This window comes from Alosa pseudoharengus, unplaced genomic scaffold, assembly GCF_046254945.1.
Source record: "Alosa pseudoharengus isolate Yale_2024_CS ecotype anadromous, Long Island Sound unplaced genomic scaffold, YU_APseudo_1.1 YU_APseudo_1.1_scf_14, whole genome shotgun sequence".
In the NCBI taxonomy this organism is placed as follows: domain Eukaryota; kingdom Metazoa; phylum Chordata; class Actinopteri; order Clupeiformes; family Clupeidae; genus Alosa; species Alosa pseudoharengus.
In genome coordinates this window covers 39,719,065-39,745,078 of record NW_027468609.1, presented here as the reverse complement: position 1 = coordinate 39,745,078, position 26,014 = coordinate 39,719,065, and the positions used below count along the sequence as shown (strand labels likewise).

The 26,014-nt window shown below is 38.9% G+C and overlaps 1 protein-coding gene across 1 annotated transcript in view; it reads right to left on the bottom strand.

Moving 5' to 3' along the window:
- ap3b1a (adaptor related protein complex 3 subunit beta 1a) overlaps nt 1–15,804 on the bottom strand; it is a 231,454-nt gene extending 215,650 nt beyond the window's left edge. Inside the window, exons 1-2 of the mRNA XM_076284918.1 lie at nt 15,523–15,804; nt 5,417–5,492 (exon numbers count right to left, since the gene is read on the bottom strand). Of these exons, the coding sequence (XP_076141033.1) occupies nt 5,417–5,492; nt 15,523–15,653 (207 nt within the window). The 5' untranslated portion in view covers nt 15,654–15,804. The remainder of the gene's footprint in view (nt 1–5,416; nt 5,493–15,522) is intronic.
- Between the last annotated feature and the right edge of the window lie 10,210 nt (nt 15,805–26,014).

Below are 26,014 nucleotides of genomic sequence, written 5' to 3'. Positions count from 1 at the left end.
TACATAACGCGAACGGAATGCTTCAGTTACGTGCCTGGTGTAGCTACACTCATAAGAAACTGACCACACTACCCAGAGATTTAGCTTGTTGAACCTATAATCTTCTAACGGTACCTAAACGTTAAACCACAAATAATAATATTAGCAACAATATCTTATGCTCAACTAAGTACGGGTATTGTTCTAGTCTAAACAGGGAAAATCAAAAACACAATACCCGTGCACTATTAAGCTAAGTTGCTATCACTAGAGCTCAGGTATTTACACTTCAGTCTAATTCAGTCTTCTTGCCATTATTACATTGACCTTTGTAGGCCTACAATGATGTTTTGTTTGATTACTTGCTGTTTACTTAGTGTTTTGTATGTCTTCCAGAGCACATCCTCATGTCGGGCTACACAGCTTTCTAGCCTACATTAGGTAATCACGTTAGAAGCAAAGGTTTGTGATCTAACTTTTTTTGTTGTGCTACTTAGTTTCTAGAAGTCTTTTTCTAGTAGGCTAATACAGGTTCTTATGTGCTCATCAATGTTTGGGAAAGTCAATTCATGGGTTTCTTCAGGTCACTTTCCACAGGTGTATAAAATCAAGTACTTCGATTATGAATGCAGACTGCATGGTGCTTGATTAATACACCTGTGTAAATGGACCTGATGAAACCCATGAATTGCATAACAGATATAATTGATATTACTGAATGTCTTCTTGTGGGTGTGCTACTTAGTACATCATACACCTTACCACAGTCACTAAAATATTTTTGTTTTGTGTGAGATAGTGAATGTCCTGTGTACTATTACAGTAGTATCTTGTAACTTGACAGTAATACACATTTATTTACTTTAGGTACCCAAACAGAATACTTCATGAAAAGTATGAGATTTGATACAAGCACTTCAGATACACCATGGGCATGGGGGCCTGCTACCTCTACTCCCATCAAGCCTGTTCATCCAAGGCCAGCTAGAAGACCTCGGGTTGATCAAGAGGAGGAGGAGGATGAAAGTGACATCTCCACAATAACACCTGATGGCTCCACCTATGGCCCAGCGCAATCAATGAGCAATGTAACAGAATCATCACAGCCAACGAATGTGTTTTGTGTGTTGTCCCTTCGGATACCCAGGACAACACAAGCCGAAACAACAACTCAGACCTTTTCCCCTAAATAATCCCAGCACCATCTTACAAAGGATCCACTTAAACAATAATAATATAAACAAAATAATAAATCATGGACCACCTAGCAAAAAAAAAACAGTAGACCTACTTCAACAGTATATTACACAATAGGCCTTCTCACTGAACCACCTTGCTTATTGTCTTTGCACCTTGCTTATGGTGTCAGAGGATTACTATGATTTAAACTGGCATATTGTAGGTTACATCAGTGTTGCAGAACTGTTTGGATTTACATACAAGTTGGCTCAATATTGCAAACAACTCATCTATTATATTTTACCACATCTACTTGTGGAACACTTGAGAGAGCTTGTGGACCACACTGAGTACCACTGCTGTATGTAAATATAATAAAGTTATTTATTGAAAATTGACCTGTTTTGTATATTCGTTTTAGGAGTTGCATCAGTTTTTGTCCCTTTTAGGCTAAAGGTTTATCTTACCTTTCATATCTTCTGTCTCACAGGGGGCCATAGTTGAATGTTTAGTGCATTTTGAAGGGAGTATATTATGCTAAGGCAGACTGGTTCTAATCCTGGGTACAGGGTCATACAGACAACAGGGGTACTGGTGTTGCCCATTTTTCTAACCACATGAGCAATCCCCTTATGAAAAAGTAGTATAGGAATCTTATAGTATTTTGGGACAAAATATTATAGTAATCTTATAGGAATACGTATTTTGGGACATACTGTAGAAGTACTAATAACTCTATAATATCCTATAACTGCTATAGTTTTTCTATAGTAGTGTTATACTATAAGATTCCTATAGTACTTTTTCCTAAGGGTCATACGTGACAGAAAACAACTTGAGTAGGCTAACCTCTGCCAATGTAGGCTATCAAAGCCATAGTTCTCATTACTGGAGAAGTCTTGCAGCACACGTTCTCTGCTTCTGTAGGCATTCTGGTGCAATTCCAGCGAAATATAGTAGGTAAGTGTGATTGCATTTAGATCTATATATATATATTGGGCAATGATAGTATCATGGAATTCAAATTATAACTATCTATTCCGATAGCATACAATTAACAGGCTAGGTCAGTGGCTGAACTGCATTTAGGGTGCTTATATAACCTGTGTTGTGAAGTAAAATATCTACTAGGAAGATTACACAATCAAAAGTCTTTGCAAAGAAATAGGTCTTTATTTTAAAACATTACCGACTGTTTATTACTTGAATGCAAGATGACGATTGCCACAAACGTTTACCTCTTTTAGGAGAAATTTTAAGCCGACATGCAATTGTTACCATTCTATTAAACCAACGTTCACCGACAAACAATCAGGAAGCGGTTCTTCTTCCTACTCGGATACTAGGATCAAACACATGAAGTTGTATCTCCGAAGACATTTTGTGCAACAGTTTTGACTCGAGTTTTAGCCAGGTTTTAGCACTGTAAAGTTGAAAATGGAGCATAGCACAGGCAGAATCGGATGAGGACGCACTGGAGGGAGCGTCACAGTACTGTTAGCCAATCAGAGGCGAGGTCATTAACATGTCATGAATATTCATGAGCAAGAGGCAAATCCTGTCGTTCCTCCCCTCCCACCTTCCCCACCAAACTAGAACAGCATGAAATAGACGCATGAGAGAAATTTTTTCACCAAAACCGGCTCACAGGGCATTCATTAATACTAGAGACCTTGGCAAAATTAATGAAAAAACGATGAGATGAGACCTTTATGCAAATCTTTCTTTTTTTATTTTCCACCCTGAACATGGGCAAAATGCACCATTGAGATAGATCAATATGATCAATATGTTTTGTATAGAGTTACCACAGGTTACTCTATACAACCACAGGTGGCACTGTGGTAACTCTATATAAAACATTAATCTCAATGAGGCTGTCACGGCCTTTAAGTGACAATACAGTGTAATGACATGAAAGAGAACTCTATACATTCTAAATAGTAATAGTTTATAGCTCACAGGTGAGATATGTGGCCTATGATTAAGCTTTAATTTTTTGTAATTAATTGTAAATAATAATTTTTAGTAAATGAAAAAGGTGAAAGAAAAACATGAATAATCCTGTCCAGTTCAAGTGCTGCAATAATCATGATTTGTAAATTACATTCTTTTTTTACAGCAAATGCCTGTGTTGATGATTATGTCATATCTCAATCTGTCAATTTCTTTCAACAAAATCCACTAGAAGTCATAATTTAAGGAGTCATTTTTTCATTTTTTATTTTTTTTTGGGGGGGGGGGGGGTTACCATGCTTACCATCCTCCATACTGTACGTGGGGGCAAGATAACCATGGGTCTTTGTCCGAGCATGTTTGTCACATTTCCAGTTGATTAGAACCTTTTAATCATTGTTTTAACTGTAAATATAGGTATTTTCAACAAAGTACCTAGTTTGTATTATACTTGACTGCTATAATATATCTATAATAGACATTTCCTGACATACCAATGTCAACACACTTTCTTTTTATTTACATTTCTCATCTTTCCGATTTAACCTCGGTCACTTTATTTTCATACCTTAGTGAAAAAGAAAGTCATGAATTACTTCTGAAAGTTCACAGACACTCTGATTAACTTAAATAAGTTGAAATTAGATTTAAAAAAATGCTTCTGTTAAGTTTTGTATGCAAGATTTGTCTAGGGGTGCCAATAATTGTGAGCAATGTGTTTTTGTTAAAAATATTTATTTCTTTATGAGATTTTCCCTTTTCTCAGAACAAGTTTGCTTCCCTTCAAGGGTGGATTTTTCCTCATTGTTTTCATTGTGAGAGTACAATAAATTGGCAAAATATTTTTTTATACCTGTTTTTAGTCAACTTTACCAAAGGTGCCAATAATTCTGGAGGGTACTGTATGGGTAAAATACAGCAGTGTTTCCCCTAGAATTTTTTCCAGCAGCGGTGCTGTTGATCGTAGAAAGCCTCCCCCCCCCAAAAAAGAGAAAAAATTTAAAAAAATGACTCCATAAATGGTGACTTCTGGTGGATTTTGTGAAAGAAATAGACAGATTGAGTTAAAAAATATGTTATAACCATCAACACAAGGATTTACAAAGCATGATTATTGAAGTACTTGAACAGGATTATTCATGTTTTTCTTTCACCTTTTTCATTTACATTATTAGTATTAGCCTCTGTACAACTGTACACCGTAGGCCACTGTACAAACTATTACTATTTAGAATATACAGTGCTGTGCATAAGTTAAGACATTTATATATAATAACATTTATTTATTTACGATACATTAAAAATAAGTTGTCCTATTTTTTTTTTAATTAAGGCATTAAGACAAAAGGCAAAATATGTTTTTTATTCCTCCCTTTAGCTAATTTCAGCATGGGTGTCTAAACTTTTGCACAGCACTGTATAAACTATATAGACTTCTCTTTCATGCCATTACACTGTATTGGTGCTGTGCAAGTCGAATTGAGTGCCTGTCACTTTAATGCCGTGACGGCCCGTGACGCTGGCTTGATTCTCACGATTTTAAGCTAACTTAGTAGCGTTGTTGTGCATGGTGAATAAGAATATGTGGATGAAATGAATTATGTTTCCCATGTCATTTGGTAAAATAAATGGTCAAAAATTTGAAGAAAATCTATCTTGGATTATAGCAGATAAGTGTCTTGTATCATATCTATAATTTTGGTGAGCTCTACAGGAATTACAAACTCTCAGATGTAAATGCTTGCGTATCCTATTACTCAAATTCAATTAAACCCACCAATATGCTAGCTAGACCTTAGTTACACAGCCTAGGCATGTTAGCAACACAGGGGTGAAAGCATTGCCTGTATCACAAACAAAAACAAAACAATGCGTGGAATTCATCTGGGAATAGGCTACTGAAGGTAGGGGCGAGCTATCTCGCTGGCGTGTTTAATTTGGTTCCTTGGTTAACATATTGTATGCTACGTTTTTTTGCACAAAATTGCGTCTGCTAATAAACTTAAACATAAACACAAACAAGCGTGATCTCCTGTGGAATCCCTGACTGCGCCTTCAACGTTAGCCTACTATTATTTGTTGACATGAAACCCGAACGAACGGCAGCTGTTCCTGAAGTTCACTTGCGTCTATTTTTTTTTTAATTAGGCAACTTTTTTTGCAGTGGCGCTTGAATTCCAGGAGCGGCGCTGCACCGCTGATGAATACATTGTAGGGGAAACACTGTACAGAGAAAGAATTTCCCTCAGGATCACTGACTAACTGATGTTATATTGTATATCTTTCAAATATTCATACTCACCCCGACAATCCTTTTCATTGCCTCTAGCTTCATTGATTCTTTATTACTTTCCAGCATCTCTTTCAGGTCATCATTCCTGCCAAAAAGACAGAAGTAGTGATGAAGTAAATATATTGTCCTAAAATTATCTCCCGATATGTTGGCATTTCTTAAAGGAACCGTATGTAAGAAATGTATTTCAATTAATTAGGGCTGTAACGATATACGATTCGAAACCGAAATCGCGACATTCATATCCACGATACTGTGTCGCGGTGTGAAAAGGCAGAATCGCGACACATCCTTTCTAGTGTTTCACGCAGTGCTTTGCAGCTTAGGCGGCCGCAAAAGCAACCCACAACTCCCGCTTTACTTATCGGAAGCCTACGTTGTCCAAAAACAAATAAATAAATAAATAATAATTTCATACCTCTCCTTGCTTTCATTGTAGACTATGTGTACAACTTTACCAAACAGTATAGAAGTAAACGCCCTCTCCTTGGCCCGCTCTCTCTCGCGTTCCCTCCCTCTCCTGCTCAATGAACAATGACTTAAATAAAACATTCACAATCGTGAAAGCAAGGACGCATAGACGACTAGCTAAATTACTATTAAATCGGCTTATACATAAACAAATATTTGTTTAAAACTCTTGCATTGAAGTTGACTGATCATCTCAATACCAACGTTTCCCAAAAGGGCCTGTCCCAAGGAGAACAAGTATTACCTTGAAACTTAAACACACATGGGGAAACTGAACAGTCCAATCAGTAGACTATGATAGGCTAAGCTAGCCAACTATGCTACTTTGTTTACAATATTTCCAGGCTTCAACCAGACAGCTGAATTAAAGAGGTAGAGTTGTAATAAAAAATAGTAGGCCTAGGCTATAGGCTAATCTGCATAAAGTGTGCCATCATAAATATCAGTTATTCAGAAACATATTTTTATATCAGGATATAAAATAATAGATATATTATATTGTAATCCTCTAAGGGAGGCTATTAAAATGTTATTTAATAAAATTCCTAGCCCCCCCCCAAAAAAAAAAGAAAAATCGCGATTTGTATCGAACCGTGGGTCAAAAATCGTGATACAAACCGAATCGTGAGGTTGGTGTATCGTTACAGCCCTAATGCAAAACAATTTTCTCAAGCTCAACACAGACAAAACCGAAATTCTGCTGATTGGCCCTAAAAGCATCCTCACCAAATCTCCCCGTCTCACTCTCAACATTGATGGCTCATCTGTCCACTCTACCCCGGTTGTTAAAAACCTTGGCATTCAGCTTGACTCCACCCTTAGCTTTGATCCTCATATCAAATTACTCACTAAGATTGCTTTTTTTCACCTCTGTAACATTGCCTCCGACCCTTCCTCTCTGCTAGTGATGCAGACTTTGGTTCACTCTTTCATTATGTCCCGTTTAGATTACTGGAGCCAAACTCTTCTTATGTGGCCCTAATAATATATCACATATAATATATCACATATACATATAAACCACCCCCCCACTCCCGTTTTGGCGTGCCACCACAAGATTTGCAATGGCCTCCCCTGGCCACCCCTGTCAAAATTTTCTGCTGGCGCCACTGCTAATGTTACCTCTCCAAGTAATATTGGAGTCCTCCAGTGACAATAATACTTTTAGTGAAAAAGAGTCATGGTTGGTGGTGATTAAAGGAACACGCCACCCAATGTCAGTAGTAATATATGTTCTTACCTTAACTTTCACGAGTTGTCATACCTCTCCCGTGTCGGTACGTGCACTCAAACGCTCTGGTGCGTGGCTGGACTGTGTTAGCATGTTGCTGTGTTAGCATGTTGCTATGCTAGCGGGCTTTGACGGTAACTAAGCGTAGAAGTAATCAAAAACATCCACGTTTTCCCGACTTAAATACAGTTGCACGAGTAGTTGATAGAAATGCTACGGCCACGCAACATGAAACGTGGCGATTTTCCAAGCGAAAAAACCGGAGAACTACAATGTGTGGCGCAATAGCACTCGGGAGTACTTCGACCTAGCGTAGTAGTATTGCTAACACCTAATTGTAGATCCTATCCACCACAGAGTTTAGAATCCATGCTGGATCGACCCTCAGCCTCTCCCTCCCCTCTGAGCGAGAGAGAGGCACACACACTAGAGATGTGCTGATGGGCTATTATTTCAACCATAACTGCATAGCAAAACTTATCATCCATCAGCACCAAAGTTTTTTGACCAATTTTCAAAACCGCACCCGCCCACCATCCGCTGGTTGTTTTAATGTAGGCTATATGGGTGATGCAAAGCTGCTGACGTGAGGCTAGAAAGCCCTTGCCTGTTCTAGAAAGACTGATCTAATGCAGCAAATATATTAAAAGGCTAAAGTCGTACATTGGCTATGTTGTAGCCTTTCCCCAGAATATCAGCAGCAAACTCAGTCTCTGTCGCGCAAAACAGTCTCCAAATAAAACGCACATCGGCCTGTTGCCTATTCTGCCAGCTTGTGACAATATATCGTCCAAAATGCTTGATTGCATTGCATTCTCCACATTTTTAGCAAAATTTTCATGAACCACATCAGCATTTTTGTTCAGTGAATCTTTTGTAAATTGCTTTACAATTACCGTCGGGCCTATAAGCCTATTGCCTGGCTTGCCTCAGCTTCGGTCACGTCCTTTTACAATTTTATCATTGTAATAAAAAACGCAATTTGCCACATACTTTCAACATGCTCCTGGCCTACTAATTAATGCCTATTGTACTTTATTTTTTGCAAAAAGAAAGAAATCCTGGATAAAATAACAAGTCATTCAAGTCATTAAAGAAACTCTGACTCCATTCATTCTGAAAGTCCACCGCACAACAGTGCAACGTGCATGTTCACATTTTTAGTAACAACCGCCAAACTTGCTTGCTTGCCTTACACATCTAAGTTTTCCGACTATTTTTCTTACCTTCTTTTTCTGCTGTGGATGTTAGGCTATTGAGTTTGTAGAAGTTTTAGCTCTTACGTTCTGAACATCTCGCACTGCCATCGCCCGATGTCATTTCTGAGTCATATCACTCTCTGTCTCTCTTTTAAATGCCTAGCTATTCCCTGAATGGTAGGCTACAATTAGGCTATGTGTTTTATAGCCTATATAGGCTAATATCGAAACAAAATAACCCAGGCAGTCTCATCTAGGATATAACACAGATTGAAGTCAACGTCAAGTTGGTTCTATTTAGGGAGGTGAATGTGTGTAAACATCTGTAGATGACTCAGAAATGACATCGGAAGACAAGGAGTGAATAGTGGCAAGAGGGCAAGCCGAAGTCTGCTGACAAGGGCCCGACGCTATTGTAAAGCAATTTACAAAAGATTCACTGAACAAAAATGCTGATGTGGTACATGAAAATGTAGCTAAAAATGTGGAGAATGCAATGCAATCAAGCATTTTGGACGATATATTGTCACAAGCTGACAGAATAGGCAACAGGCCGATGTGCGTTTTATTTGGAGACTGTTTTGCGAGACAGAGACTGAGTTTGCTGCTGATATTCTGGGGATAGGCTACAACATGTCAATGTACGACTTTAGCCTTTTAATATATTTTAATATATATATACATTAGATCAGTCTTTCTAGAACAGGCAAGGGCTTTCTAGCCTCACGTCAGCAGCGCTGCATCACCCATATAGCCTACATTAAAACAACCAGCGGATGGTGGGCTGGTGCGGATTTGAAAATTGGTCAAAAAACTTTGGTGCTGATGGATGGCTGATGGATGATAAGTTTTGCTATGCAGTTATGGTTGAAATAATAGCCCATCAGCGCATCTCTAGTGTGTGTGCCTCTCTCTCGCTCAGAGGGGAGGGAGAGGCTGAGGGTCGATCCAGCATGGATTCTAAACTCTGTGGTGGATAGGATCTACAATTAGGTGTTAACAATACTACTACGCTAGGTCGAAGTACTCCCAAGTGCTATTGCGCCACACATTGTAGTTCTCCGGTTTATTCGCTTGGAAAATCTCCACGTTTCATGTTGCGTGGCCGTAGCATTTCTATCAACTACTCGTGCAACTGTATTTAAGTCGGGAAAACGTGGATGTTTTTGATTACTTCTACGCTTAGTTACCGTCAAAGCCCGCTAGCATAGCAACATGCTAACACAGTCCAGCCGCGCACCAGAGCGTTTGAGTGCACGTACCAACACGGGAGAGGTATGACTCAACTCGTGAAAGTTAAGGTAAGAACATATATTACTACTGACATTGGGTGGCGTGTTCCTTTAAGATTATGTGGAAGTAATGTAAAATACAACTAAACAACCTATTCACTATCAGACCTGTGATTTTTTGTTATTTTAGATGGAGGGAGAGAAGTACGTGCAACTGAGGTGAAAGCAGCCGACTGCTGACGGCAAACATGACCCCAAGGACCACAATGGCACGATGGCATGGACATGGGACATGGATGGGGGTCATTCCGTGTGAAATCACCCAATTTCAGCGCAATTTGGCAGGTGACCCTCTCCGAAAAAATCTGAAAAAAATCACAGGTGTTTGTAGACCAAATCCATGCATAGATCTTAAATAGTATATCTGTATAACTAATCGTTGCAAAACTACAGCCCTTTGAAACTTCAAGTCATTTTAAGCATTGTGGTGAACAATCCTTTTTGTTCAACTTCCAGCATTATTGGCTCTTTTGGTATTTCACACACATTAGTGAAACTATGTAAATAGAAGTACATTTTCCTGTTGAATTAAAAAATCCAATCGGATCAGACGTATCTTGTATACTTTCCCCTCTGCAAAGCTCTGAAAATGGCTATAAATTCATAATGTGAAAAGACATCATCACCTTTGAGGGCTTCTCATTCAAAAAGTATGTGACACAAATTCATCAGATTTTTTTCCTACACATATATGTATTATAAGGTCCTGTCCATGCATTCACTTTGGTTGTTATCATTTTCATATTTTCAGAGCATTTTTTTAAAATTGGGCCTGATTTTCAAAAAGCCTGTTTTCATCTTCTCATTTCACCACGTGGACAGTTAACAGGATTTTTTTTAATTTGACCATATATCATTCTGTATGTGAGGATCATCTGCCCAAAATTTGGGCTTGTTGCTGAGTTTCTTCATTGAGATAAGATTTTTTTTAAATATTGTCTATAAATCCACTGAATTTGTACTGGATCTGTAGTACCACTTTGCACCACATGTGGTGCTCTTTTAATACAATGGAAGTCAATGGAAGAGTAAGAGAGTCACTTGTTTGCTGCACATATCCAATCTAAACACACAGTTTATGGTTCATAGTTGAATTGGTCCAAATAATTATTGCAACATGAACAACATACTACTCATACATAAATCTTATTTAGAGAAAATAAACAGATCAAGTAAATTATACACACATAAGACTGACTGGTCATCATACATGCAGCAAGAGGATTTAGCATAATTACCATCTTTGTAATGAGTTTTCTACACCAGCTTCAACCTATCAGTGCCTATGTGAGCACTTTAATAATTTTTAGCCAGCTGGTTAGGCAAAGTCTATATTCATCGTCATATGCTTGGGATGCAGTCCTCTGTGATACATAGACAAAGAGCATCAAGATGGAGATCAGTGCTTTAACAAACAATCAAACAATGGGTTTCTAAAATTCAGTTCATCAAGGTATTTCACTTGATGAAGATGACCATGTGTGTTTCCATCACAAGTATTCATAACAAGGTTTGAGGACTCGTGGATCCAAGAGGCATTTGTAAAAAGATGATAAATCTTTAGTATTGATTTTTCTGCATCTGACAATGCACTGAATTTTAGAAACCCCTTTTTACTTGAACCATATGAACCATAAACTGTGTGTTTAGATTGGATATGTGCAGCAAACAAGTGACTCTCTTACTCTTCCATTGACTTCCATTGTATTAAAAGAGCACCACATGTGGTGCAAAGTGGTACTGCAGATCCAGTACAAATTCAGTGGATTTATAGACAATATTTAAAAAAAATCTTATCTCAATGAAGAAACTCAGCAACAAGCCCAAATTTTGGGCAGATGATCCTCACATACAGAATGATATATGGTAAAATAAAAAAAAATCCTGTTAACTGTCCACATGGTGAAATGAGAAGATGAAAACAGGCTTTTTGAAAATCAAGCCCAATTTAATAAAAATGCTCTGACAATATGATAATGTTAACAACGAAAGTTAATGCATGGACATGACCTTATAATCCATACATGAGTGGGGAAAAAATCTGATGAATTTGTGTCACATACTTTTTGAATGAGAAGCCCTCAAAGGTGATGATGTCTTTTCACATTATGAATTTATAGCCATTTTCAGAGCTTTGCAGAGGGGAAATTACACAAGATACACCTGATTTGATTGGATTGTTTAATTCAACAGGAAAATGTACTTCTATTCACATAGTTTCACTCATGTGTGTGAAATACTAAAAGAGCCAATAATGTTGGAAGTTGAACAAAAAGGATTGTTCACCACGATGCTTAAAATCACTTGAAACTTCAAAGGGCTGTAGTTTTGGAACCATTAGTGATACAGATATACTATTTAAGATTTATGCATAGGTTTGGTCTACAAACACCTGTGATTTTTTTCAGATTTTTTGGGAGAGGGTGACCTGCCAGACACTGGGTGATTTGACACGGAATGACCCATGGGTAGCTTCTGGATGAAGAGGAAGACAATGATGTGCTAGAGCAGGGCTCCAGACTAACTTTTTGCACTGGTTGCACTGGTGCGCCCAACTTTTTTTCTTAGGTGCACCAGCACAAAAGTTAGGTGCACCCACATTTTCAACCACATCGCATTTAACACCGCAGCAGGTTCACTTTTTTTCCTTAATTACTGTCCTATATAGGTTGTCCTATGACTTATGATTTACAATTCTACAAGAAAAGTAACTTAATGAAGTGTTGGTGCTTAAAGTGCTTCACTGAGCTGAAATTTAAACTTGTATTAAATAAAAATAACAGTGAGTAAATTAACAGTGCACGTCTTTTAAGGGCTTAACTGCACATCTCATGGCTCAATGTTTTACATACTATCCTTCATGATCTTTAGGCCTTGGCTAAACCAGCTCGCCATGCTAGCATCTTCCAGAAATGTATTTGAGCACAATTTAAAGAGATGTTCCAAGTAGCCTGGGGGATTTTTATGTGATTTTTTCAATGATGATTGCAATGATCATTTGACAGCCCCACAATGCAATTTACTCTTTAATTTTAGTATTTTTAAATTTTCAATAAGAACATGGTTAATGCAGTAACGAAATGGTAGGCCTATTATTATAGGCTATTGCAATGACTTGCCATGCTCGATCTAAATGTGTCCATTCAATTCACCGTACACAATGACCACTGTATACATGCAGGGAATATTCGGGCTTTAAATGTAGCAGCGATGTTCGTTTTGCGCCAAATACCGGATTAAATTGATTGATGCCATCAGAATGAGTTTACACAACTCGCGCGCAAAACGCATATTGCTGTTGAAAACCGGGTTACTCCCTGCATGTAACTGCGGTCAATGATGCACTCCTTTTCGGCAATATCTGTATCTCTGTCGTTCGCGAAGGCCTTGTATGCATTGTTCGCAATTTTAAGACGTCTTTTCATCTGCAATGACTCCTATAAATTTGGCGCAAGTGGCATTCCTGTACGTCGGGTTTACGTTCAAACTATTTTTCTGGTGAATAATTATTTCGGACTGAACTTGGTGAAGGGAGGTTTCACTAGGCCTATCGTAGGCAACGATAAACGTGATCATCATCTCGGGCTCGTCTGATCGATCGGTTTGCTGCTGCCAGCCGCTGAAAGGCAGTGGGGAGAGGGGACATTTATCTCGGCCTATGTGACCACACTGTAATGCAACTACATCCACTCTGTTTATCTGACGGGTCTCTGACCTCCCTCTCTCTCTCTCTGCAGCACACGCATTTTCAAATTTACACACAGGCACTGGGCCACGGCCAATCAGAGGGGAGGTCCCGCCCTTCACTATCTGTGATTTGTTTAAACCACGATATTGGCCAAATATGTGTCTGTTATTGAACCAAAGGTAGAGTTTCAATGCGGACACATTTTTTCCTCTCTCGAATAGCTGGTCGCACGGGTGCGACCTCCGATTTCTTTTAGTCGCACTTCTGAAAAATTAGGTCGCACTCTGGAGCCCTGTAGAGGAGAGTAATCTCCCATCATCCTCAGCTGGGTAAGCATGTGTGTGTGTGATAAGTGTTGCTTATAACAATAATGACAGATTATAGTTTGGTTAGATTTGTCAGACTTTGTAGATTTTGTTAGACTTATCTAAATAAAATGATTTATTTCCTCTTTCGTAAACCTAACATGTGCCAGTGTCTCTTATTCTTGTTTTCATAGTAGAATGAAGCACACAGAGAAGCAGTTACCATCTGCCTAGTCTTTATTTCAGCCTTTATCTTTCCTCCCCACAATCGATTTAGCCTCTTCAGAGTACAGCAAGACATCCTGTATTTAGCTATGCATCTTGTTTTGATGGTAAAACATCTTATATTTGTTACATGACCATTATATCTGAGTATTTTTTGGTCAGATGTCAAACCAGGAAAGGAAAACATCCTACTCTAAAAATTCTACTTGTTACTGTGACTTGCAGTTATGAGTAATGAGCAGTTATGAGTAAATTAATCATAACTTCTGAACCAAATGTGATAAATGTATTCTTTTTTTTCACTGAGGAGAACACAACACTGTCTATCTTTCACACACTATATCTACAATAGACATTAGGTGAAAAGTAAGATTCATCTTGACAAATTGATATTTTCGTGTTTTTTGATGTTGAATTTTGAAGGTATTGTTTAAAAACAATGTGTGTTACACTCAAACTTATTAACTATGACATGTACCATTTTAAAGGGCTAGTTCTCCTGATTACAATGGTGTATATCTTATGTATATGGTATATCTTATCTCTGCCATGTAGCATGGACACACAATAAGCCCTTTTGTCTCACAAGGGCATCAAGTATGAAAAAAACTGAATGTTTCGTGCCGTCTGCAAAGGTCTAATAAATGTATCATAACTTTTGAACAAAAGGTGATACATTGATTCTGTTTTTATCACCGAGTAGAGGACAAAATTGTGAATCTCCCATACACTCTAAGTTTTTCTCTATCTACAACAGAAATTGGGGGGGAAATGAGATTGATCTTGACAAACTGATAGTTTTGTGTTTTTTGGGGTTGAATTTTAAAGATATTTTTTTTAAATGTGTATTCTCCTCAAAATTACTAATTATATTTTATACCATTTTAAAGGGCTATTTCTCTTGATTATAATGGTGGGTAAATTGTATCTCTGTCATGTAGCACAATCACACAATAAGCCTTTTTGTGCCATAAGGCCATCAAGTATGAAAAAATGGAATGTTCAGCGCGGTCTGCAAAGGATTCATAGTATGCTTGCTAAATGTGGCACAAACAATGTTCGAGTTTGTGTACTCATAGGCTATATATTTGAATGGAGCTGGCAAAATATATGAACGTATTAATAACGTTCTCGAGCCAGCTCTCTGTTTTATTTGAACGTCAACAGAAGCGCTGTTACCCCACCATGGCTGATACAAAGTTTGAGCACATTTTACCATAAATCACTAGCGGTGACCAATAATTATTTCGCCAGATTGCGTGAAGCCACTGCACAGAGGTAGACATGCATTTTCATACAAGTTTTCCACATGTCCACCTACATAACAAACCTTCAATTGCGTGAAAGAAATAACATATTCTGAGAAAAATTAAAATGGTCACGATAAAGAAGAAAAAACACATCTACCATAAAAATGGTCACGATAAAGAAGAAAAAGAGCACATTTTGTATACAACACGAAGTATTGTTATGATGTGTTGAATGTAAGGCAATGGGAGCCACAAATCTCAGAATAGCGGTGCCCAGAGAATATTTCTTCGGATAGTGTGACGGGTTAAATTTACCCAAAAAACAGACATTACAGGAGTAGCGCAAACCTCCGTTATAGGTTGCGCTGGTGAACATAATGAAAGACTCAACCATTACACTCTAACGTTAAATTATATGCACACGCCGTATTCCTTCATGAAAGGCTAAACTTACTTCTTGAAATCAGTACTAAACAGGCCGAAGGCTGCTCCAGTGGTCGATGAGGTCGGAGTTGTCTCCTGTCCGACTTCTACAGCGGAATCCGGTCCTCCCTGATCATTGTAAGACAGGTTGTTCGTCGACATGATTAATAGCCAATTCCACTATGCGACCAGAGAAATCTTTACAACTGAGCTTATTCCAATCAAATATAACAGCTCCGTTAGCAAACAGTGAAAGTTGTATCCCAACTAGTCTGTGCAACTTTCTACGCAGAACCGGAAGTATGAGTTAGTGATGTTGCGAAGTTGTAGTCACATGACAGAAGCACGAGAAAGAGCACCTGATAAAGGCAAGGGGATGTTCAGCCCCGACAAAACGTGGCGAAAAGGAAACGGTGTTGCGTTACACCCAAAACGCCACCCTCCCTTCCCAGGCCAATCCTCCTCAACCCTTATGAAAAAGAACTATAGGAATCTTGTAGTATTTTGGCACAAAATATTATAGTAATCTCATAGGAATACTATAGTATTTTGGGACATACTATAGAACAGTGTTCCTTTTTTGAATGAAAATTAATGTTAAATCTCAAGGCACCCCAAACTTTTTAAAATTATTTTTTTAATGTAGATTATCATTAGAATACAGACACTGAAGACCAACAAATGCATAACACATGTAGCATACTACAACTAATGCACGCGCACACACACACATGCACACAGGAGTGTGGCTACTCAGTGAGAGACATTGGGCCTGGGACGATGCACACAACCGCTGTAGGCTGCTACAACATGGTCAGGCCAGTCATTACAGTGCATAAAAATGCACTGTACTGTTCTATCTAGGCTTCTTATTGTAACGATTTGATAGCGACACACACAGTTGTCCAATCAAACACTGTAAGAAATTTTCCCGTAAAAAAACAGGAATCAACTGGCAGCAGAGTTTCCAGGAGATTCCTGTTATTTAACGGTGCCCTGGTTTAACATTAAGTTAATGTAAAATAACAACATTAATTTCCTGTAAATTAACAGGAAACAACTGGCAGGATTTCCAGGAGTTTCCCGTTGTTTAACGGCAGACTACCATAACATCAAATTCCTGTATAACATAATTTTCATGTTGGGTAACAAGAAAAAAATGTGATCTTCGCGTTAGTTACACAACAGGTCTTTATTTTTTTACAATTACAGGAAACAAGTGCCATATATTGAGTTCATCCACTCTCAAATCAACATTTTAAAGATAAAAATCCATGTTTTCACATCAGTTACTTATTTGTAATTTAACAGATATTTTATTTCACAGCACTTACTTGACAGTCTAACAGTAAAGTAATCTTTTTGAAAGATGAAGGGACATGAAGCAATAATATAATCGTATTTCAGGATCAGGGAATAAGACACAGAAGAATGATCATGGAAAATAAAAACATTGCATTAGGCTCGTGTATCATGTATGAATGTAAAATGTAGATACATAGTAGTATTTTGAAAATCGGATTTCAAAGAACAGGCAATAAGACACAGAGGAATTACAAATTGAAAACAAAAACATTTCATTAGGCCCGTTTAAAATGTAGACACGCTATCTAGTTGTATTTTGAAAATCGTATTTCAAAAAACAAGGAATAAGGTACAAAAGAATTATCATGAAAAACAAAAACATCGCATTAGGCTCGTGTATCACGTATGAATGTAAAATGTAGACACGTGATCTAGTTGTATTTCAAAAATCGGGAATAAGGTACAAAATAATTATCATGGAAAATAAAAACATCGCATTAGGCTTGTGTATCACATATGTATGTAAAATGTAGACATGTTATCTACAGAAGTACTATTTCAAAATCAAATAAGATACAGAATAATTATCACAGATAATTATCAATATCATTGCATCGCATTGGGCTTGTGTACATGTGAGAATGAATAAACTGACAGATTATGTCCAGAAGAATTTAAAGTACAGAGATGAGTATAAATGATAATCAGGGAGGAAATCAAGTAACATTCATGAGAAATCAAGTATAACATTCACTTTACTTATTAGTGATTGTTCTTAGGCTTCTTCTGGGCCTTTTTTCTGTGAGAGAGGGAAAGAGAGAGAGAGAAAGAGAGAGAGTTACAAAAACTGATAGGGTACACTAGGATTCATGTAGAGGAAAATTGTGCCAAAGTGAATGAATTGGATGTGAATTTGTAACGTTAACACACTTTCTCACAATGAAATTAACTGACATTTATTACTTACTGTAACTGCATTTACTATAGAAGTATAGTGTTCTGTGGTTATTACAGCAGTACTATGCATGATTGCTCTCTACAGAGGGTGTAATCCTGCATAGTAGTGCTTATAACTACATAGTAGACTACCAGGGCCTGAAGTTAACTTTTTTGGCCACCAGCCACTGTGGCAGGTGAATTTTGAAATCCACCTGCCACAGTGGTTTTTTACCAGCCAAAATTATTTTGTGCCCAAAATAAAGGTGAACGACTCAGAAAATGCATAAGAATGGTTCTTGAACTTGTACAGAATACACATTACAGTACTCAAGTGAAAGTAAAAAAGTACTTTGTTAATAAATTACTCAAGTAGGCCCTAACAAGTTACTTTTTTGTAGGCCTATATTTTTATATTTTTGATGGACCTTTAAAGGGATACAAAAGTATCCTTTATGCCTATTTGCTTTTCTCCTCCTCTGTAGGTTAATCATATAGTCAAACATATTTTAAAAGCCCAATTCAAATATATTTTATTTAATATACTTTGTCATAGCCAGAATAAGCATTACGTGGCTATGGATTGAAAAGCAGTCTTCCAATACATTGCAGCTGATTGTTCTGCTTTGCATTGCTAGAAGTCTGGTTATAACTTCACCATACAGACAATGTAACCTAAAAACAATGGCTATATTATGGGTAGACCTATATTTAAGCTATAATAGCCTAGGCATATCCACTCGGGCAGAGCGACAGAGCAGGCTATCCGTTTTCTCGGCCGACCGTCTCATGTCATGTCCTGCAACATTGAGGCTACATAAATGAATGCTAGGCTTTTTCTAACTTGTATGCTTGATTTCCAGTGCATTTGCTATGCTTGTAAATTAGGTTCCTTGTCCAATGTGATTGTTGAACGATGCTGGCCAGAAATGAATATATGTGGAAGTTTCCGTGTCATGTCATACCTCTAGTCTCGTTGGCACTCTGGCAGCCTCACCAGAAGATGCAGCAACTGGCAGGACGTCATTGCGTTAACTGAGTTGTTAGCTATATAGAACATCTACTTCTGTGTAGTAGGCTACATAGGCCAGCCATTACTTTTATAATCGCGGGGAAACGTAGCAATGCTTTCTGAAGCCCTGTTTCTTTTCTCCCACGCCATTGTGTACCGGGGGAGAGGTGCTCTTTTCTCCCGTGAGATACTTTCTCCAATAATAAACTTGTTCTCGTAACAAAAGGCATTTGAAAATGTAGCTGAGTACATTTCCTACGGCAATCCCGACAGTGCATCTCCTTGCTCAGTGTTGTGTTGTCTTATTGGCTACCCGCCAACGTGGCAGGTAGATTGACAGTTTCACCCGCCAATCACAAAAGTTACCCGCATTTGGCGTGTGGGCGGGTGCCAATTTCATGCCCTGTAGACTACTACACAACCCCCCCAATACATACCACACATAAAACAAATTCTGGTTCGAAAGTGTGACATGAACTTACCTCTGGATGAATTCAAGGGTGCACGCTGCGTCCTCCTGATATTGCAGATTCAGAATGTAGAAGGTGGAGAAACATGTCGCAAGGCCTGTTAGAAATGTGGCGAGGTTGGACCCTTCACAAACGATTAAGGATTCAATGCTGACCATCCACTTTTGATGATTACCTTGTCGTTCACCTGAAAAAAATTATTTATCATATTCAATTTAAGATATAGATCCACATGTCAACTATGATTAGATTCATTTTAGGATTTTGTCCAAACAAAATTCAATACAGAAAAAAAAACATTTAGTGTTCAAAAGTTGATTTAAATATGTATATGTTGATCATTATTACTCTAGTGAATGAAAACAAACATACCTTGTAATATCAGGCGAGGCGTCACAGGTAGGCTTGGAAGACTCAACATCAGCTACGGTCGCACATCCCTTAGCAAAAGAAAAGAAAGGCACTCAACAACTCTTTGTGATGTGTGTGTGTGTGAGTGAGAAAGTGAATGTAATCTCTGAGTGTGTGTGTGTGTGTATGTATTGTTAGGATAGATGCACAGGTCAGACATGACACGGTCATTTTTCACATCCCATCCACCAGAGGGGGCGTTGGCTCACCTCTGGCCACTTATTGGCTCATTGAGCTATTAAGGCAGCTCAGGTGGGTAATGGAAAAAGAGCGCTATTGTGGGACGGCAGTGTTTGTCGTCGCTGGAAGAGGACTGGAGTTCGGTGAGTCTCTGGGATTTTCGCCTTGGGACTTCAGGACTCTTTTAGGACCTTTGGGATTGTAGGACTGGGCTACAGCGACTGACCCCCCCCCTTTCCCCTTTTGTAAACTTGGACATACGGACGCTTGGGCTGGCCGGCATCAGGCCGGTAGCTTGGGCTGGCCTGGAGACGAGAATTTGAGGTAAGCTGGCGTAGGCCTACCCCTCTGGTTGTTGCACCCACGCAATTAGCCTCCTACCCACTGACTGACACGACATAATGCTACACTGAGGTTAGGGACCCATGGCAGGTAGAAGTGTACGTATTTAGTTTCCCCTAGACAGCGTTGTTGTTGTGTGTGGATACGGCTGCCGCCGTGGGCATCCCCTAACAGTATGTAAGGAGTGAGTGAATGTGAGTTGTCTGCAAGGTGAGTATGAAAGGTGTGTGTCTGCCGTTGAATGATTAAAAGTGATGAGGCGGGTGTGATAAGATGTTTGTGTGAGGAATGTGTGTGCAAAGTAAGGGGGCTTGCTTTTGAAATAGTGTCCTTCTTATCAAAACCACATTGTTTATGGTTTCTATATATGTGCGTCTAAAGACCTAGATAGATAAATAGATAGATAGATAGATAGAGAGATACTTTATTGATCCCCAGGGGAAATCCAAGACCTGCATGTCTCTTAAATTTTATTTGGCAATCTGGAACACAGCATGGAATGTCTATATTGGGTATATTGTCATGAATGTAGGTATGGCTCACATAAATAGACGCAGTGGACTGATGCCCACATATCTGACATGTAAACATCTTCCTGTTGCATGCCGCTAGCTCAAATGAACTCGGGAGGAATACCATACGCGTGTCATGCAACCACCTCTGCTATGGAGAGCTAGCTAGGCTACTAACTAGCATTAGCTTTCTAAACTGAAGGACTTAACACAACTTTAAGTAATTACCAGCACGGGCGAAATCCATGCATACAAGTAAACACTGAAAGCAGCAGTCAACACTGATCCGTTTGTGCCATATTGTTTATTTGGCCACTGGTTCATTAAACAGATGATGCTAAGGAGACTTAGCTAGAAAGCACGTGTTATAGCAGGTAAATCCCGCGAGTTAAACTTTCAAAAACTACGCATACCCTACACATACCAATACATTTAGATGGCTCCAGATTGCAATGAAGAAACGTAAAATTTGATCGATAAGTGTAGTGATAACGATAACGGATGGCTTAAGAAGGGCGAAAGCGCGGTCTTGGCTAGCTGAATAGCACTGCTACTAACTTCGTTTCAGCAGGGTAACATTCAGAGATGTTGTATTATACAACTTAATATAAACATGACCAGTGTGCTTTCAAACGTTGTATTTCTGGTCAAAGGTGACAGATAAACTCACCTTATTGTGTTGATGGCTTTCGATGGGTTTGGGTATGATTCCAACATATCGTCTTCTCTCAGCAGACAGCTTCCCATCACCAGAACGAAGGTAACGTTAATAGATAACAGGAAGTACGTGTGTTCCAGAATAAACATTACGGGCGTGGTAAATAACAGTGTTGGAGCCTGATTTTACATAATCTTACTAATGACCGGAAAGTCCTGTTTATTAAAGGAAACCGGTGAATAATGTTGGAATCTGGGTGTAAATTTACAGAAACTTTTTACAGTGAAGGTTTATTTGCGGAAGCGGGAATCAGCCAAACCCATAGACCAAGACACCATTACATAGGAAACACAAGGGAAGTCAATAAAACAAGCACGATACACAAACAGGGTTGTCACATACAATACACCGGGTAAAACACATGAGGTAAAACCTAAAGAAAGACTACACAAGCTAACACATACATGACAAGGAAAACGCAATTACACTAACGGCTCCCACACACAGCTGCGTTCCGTCAATGCATGCGAGTGGGTGTTCCCGACGGTAGCTATGCAAATGACTTGAAGTAAAACCGTAATGTGATTGGTTGGTGCCGTCCGTAGATTGGCTTGATTGGCCGGTGCTGTCTGTCGGTGCAGCAACAGCTGAACTCCTCAATGCGAGCGGCGGGAGAAACGCGACGCGACGGACCCACAATTCAGTTCGGCAACGGATCACGTGAGCCCATGTAAAGTGAATGGGATGCGTCTCCAGCAACGCGAAGCACGCAGCTGTGTGTGGGAGCCGTAACTAAAACATTACACAAACCAGCATTCACGCACATTGCATTCTGGGAGGCTAGCACTCAGTCCAAAAGGCACCGACGTTACACAGCCCCCTCGCAAGCTATTGCCGTCCTCGGCAATATCTCCTCACTTAGGGCTCTTACAGAGTCAACGCGAGCAACGCGAGCAAGCAACGTTAGCGACACGAGCGACGTGCTCCCTTTCATAGTTTACACGGTGGACGCAAGCAACGCGGCTGATAAGTGAAATGCATTACGTCGCTCACGCAACAGGGGGTAGCAGTCACTGGTGACTGACATTCTGAGTGATATTCAAGCTGTCTGTAAAAGTTACATCCCAAGAGGCTCTTTTGGAGAGCCACGGATCATATTTAATTTAGAATTCTCAAAAAGACTCCAGTATGACATGGAGACACGTATAAAAAGTAATATCTAGCTTTGTTGGGTGACAAACTATAGACGGGAGGTGAGTGTGATTCGCTGTGCTAGATTGACTGCATGTTACAAGGACACTGGGTCATGTCATGTAAGGAACATGGTACTGTAAATAAACGGAAACATAGCCTACATTGCAGAGCCACTTCAACTTTATTAATATATGGTGAATAAATGTACACTAACACATGTGCACAGCCCCATGGTTTTCTGACGTGACGATGCTAGCACGTTAGCAGCGGTTAGCTAACTATACTAACGTAAGTTATCTACAAGTCTGAAGTCTCCTCCAAGTGACAATCATGTTATACACAATGAATAGCATGTAACCTACAATGCGGAGCTCCATAGACCGTAAAAGAAAGATAAGCTTGCATAATTTTTCCTCTTCTCTGGCCATTGTATTCAAACCTTCTTCTGTAAATATAACATATACTTGACATAATGTACAATACTTGCAGTGTCGACCCCACCGACAACGCATAGTATTGCATGCGTCAGTGCGTCGCGTATCAAAAACTGGGATGACACATTTTGCTACGCATCGACGCATAATGGCGGCCGAAGCGTTGCGATGCGTAGCCTTGCGGGCGCGTATGCGTAGCGATGCGTTGACTCTGTAAGAGCCCTTAGCCATTGCCATAACGTCAGTGTGGGCATTCACTCGCTCAGTCCATCAGTCTGTGTTACCGCCAACAACACGTGGGGTGCACACGCCGCAGGAGCTCACTCAACGGGGAGCCACGCTGCTAGCAATCCAGTGCGGTCGTGCTAGCAGCCACGTGGCCGTCCCCGCTTGTCACCAGCTCCCTCTCAGCAGCCACCCTCAGGCTGCACATTCCGCGGCATGTCACTGCGGCACTCCTCCTCTCCAGACGGGGCCCTAGGTGGCCTTACTACCGTAGACTGTGGCACCAAGCACTGGAACTCACGGGTCAACTGTCGCTGCACCTCCGTCGCTCCACTCCACAGTTGCACCGACCAGGATAGGCAGGGCATAAAAAAAAAGGTTTGGTTCCTGATGGTTGTCAGTTGAGGCCATGGGTCAGTAGGGGATTTCTTTTTTCCCCAGTGGCAGTAAGGGATAGAAAATCAGTCCCTCCAGGATTTCACAAGGTTTTTTGAGACTGTTTCGACCTAAAATGCCTGGATGGAAGTTGCGGTGTTTTTAGCTGTTTCTTGTGGAGAAATTGCGGGAGGAAGTGAAAATTGCAACAATAGTTGCGATTTTTTTTTTTTTAATTTAGGGCAATTAAGGTAAGTAAGACCAAAATCACACTGATAATCTTGATGCTTATTAAAAAAGGATAATCAAAGGTAAACAGTAAGGATTACAGAAAATCAAAGTAGGCCTACTTTATTTGTGAAAATGCTTTGACTGAGGTTATTCACAAAGCAGTATAACCTTTCGTAGAACTGTCCAAAAAAGACAGTCACCTAAAGAGATGGCATCATGTCATATGTTTCAATACATTCATATATTTTGTAATTCATATTAAGTTCATATCTTTTTAATAATTCATAGTCTGTGGCCTGCATAATTACTAATAGCCAAGTAAGTATCTAGTAATTTCATACTGATTTAAACTATTTGACTACACTTCTGTTTAATGTCATTACATTGGTGATGTACGTCTAATTGACTGTCTGCCCCTTTAAGGACGTGAGAGTAGCCTAATTACATTTCTGAGTGGATTGGAAGGCTTGCATCTCACTGTGTTCGGCTACGAGTGTAAATCACTTTTTGCATAGTGCATTACGATATGTGGATGCAATTGGGAATGTCTTCTATGTCATTAGTTAAAATAAATGTTAAAAAAAACAACTCGAATGAAATCATTCTTGGATCATAGAAGAGGTAAATGTCTTGCAATGTTATTACAGTGCATGAAAATGCACTGTACTGTTCTTCCTAGGCTTCTTATTATTACAGTGCATGAAAATGCACTGTACTGTTCTTCCTAGGCTTCTTATTACAGTGCATGAAAATGCACTGTACTGTTCTTCCTAGGCAACTTCTTCTTATTACAGTGCATGAAAATGCACTGTACTGTTCTTCCTAGGCAACTTCTTATTATTATTATTATTATTATTCCGCTTACCACTTTTTCTAGACGCAATTTCTCTTGAACAGTTTAACTTAGAAACTTCATTCAAACTTTGTAACGTAGGTCTTCAAACAGATCGGGTTGCTATCTCTTTTCAACTTTGAAACTTTTATACTTTTTAAACTATTAAAGAAAAACTTTTTTAAAATCCCCATAGACTTAACCTTGCCGATTATGACATCATAATACGGCCATTAAGCAATTAGAATCCTATGGCAGGTGTTCAGGCCACCTGGATCTCAACTGCCAGTCTCAGGCTTTAAGCATACAAACTGGCCCTATTAAGACTACACATCCTGTTAAACTGCTTCCTCTGCCAAAAACTGTTTCAAAATAAAAGTCCTCACTACAATATTTCACTGTTAAACAATTTAACCCTTTAAATTACTGAACTTTTTAACTGTTTAGCCATTGTAACTGTTACTTGTCATCAACTATGACTCCTACCCACTGTAGCTAGTTAGCATGGTTAGCATAGTTAGCATGCTAGCAAGTTAGCATGCTAGCATGTTAGCATGCTAGTTAGCATTTTTAGCAAAACTGCTAAAAATGATTAGCTAAGTTAGCTAAGAAACATGGTTAACATAGTTAACATGCTATCATGTTAGCATGCTAGTTAACATTTTTAGCAAAACTGCTAAAAATGATTAGCTAGGTTAACTAAGTAACATGGTTAGCATAGTTAACATGTTAGTTAGCATAGTTAGCATAACTGCTAAAATTATTAGCTAAGTTAGCTAAGTAACACGGTTAACATAGTTAGCATGCTAACATTGTTAGCATAGTTAGCATGTTTAGTAAAACTGCTAGAAAATGTTAGTTAAGTTAGCTAAGTAACATGGTTAGCATGCTAGCACTGCTATAAAACATTAGCTAAGTAGCATGGTTAACAGAATTAAAAATCTTAGCATAACTGCTAGCAAACATTAGAGCCGTTCAAACTTTCAGTTATCGTCAAATATCTACCTATGCACAGCCATTAAACTATTTGAATATCAACATTCATTAAACTGCTAGAAAACGTTAGCTAAGTAACATGGTTAGCAGGTTAGCATTGCTATAAAACATTAGCTAAGTAGCATGGTTAGCATAGTTAAAAATCTTAGCATAACTGCTAGCAAACATTAGAGCCATTCCAACTTTCACTTATCGTCAAATATCTACCTATGCACAGCCATTAAACTATTTGAATATCAACATTCATTCAACTTCCAGTCTGTCAACAACTTTTAAACTATTTACCTTCAACTTTTAAACGGTCTACTTTTAAACTATCATTAAACTATCTATTAAACTAGCTGTCTATCAACAACTTTTAAACTATCCACTGTCTATCAACAACTTTTAAACTATCTACATTCAACTTT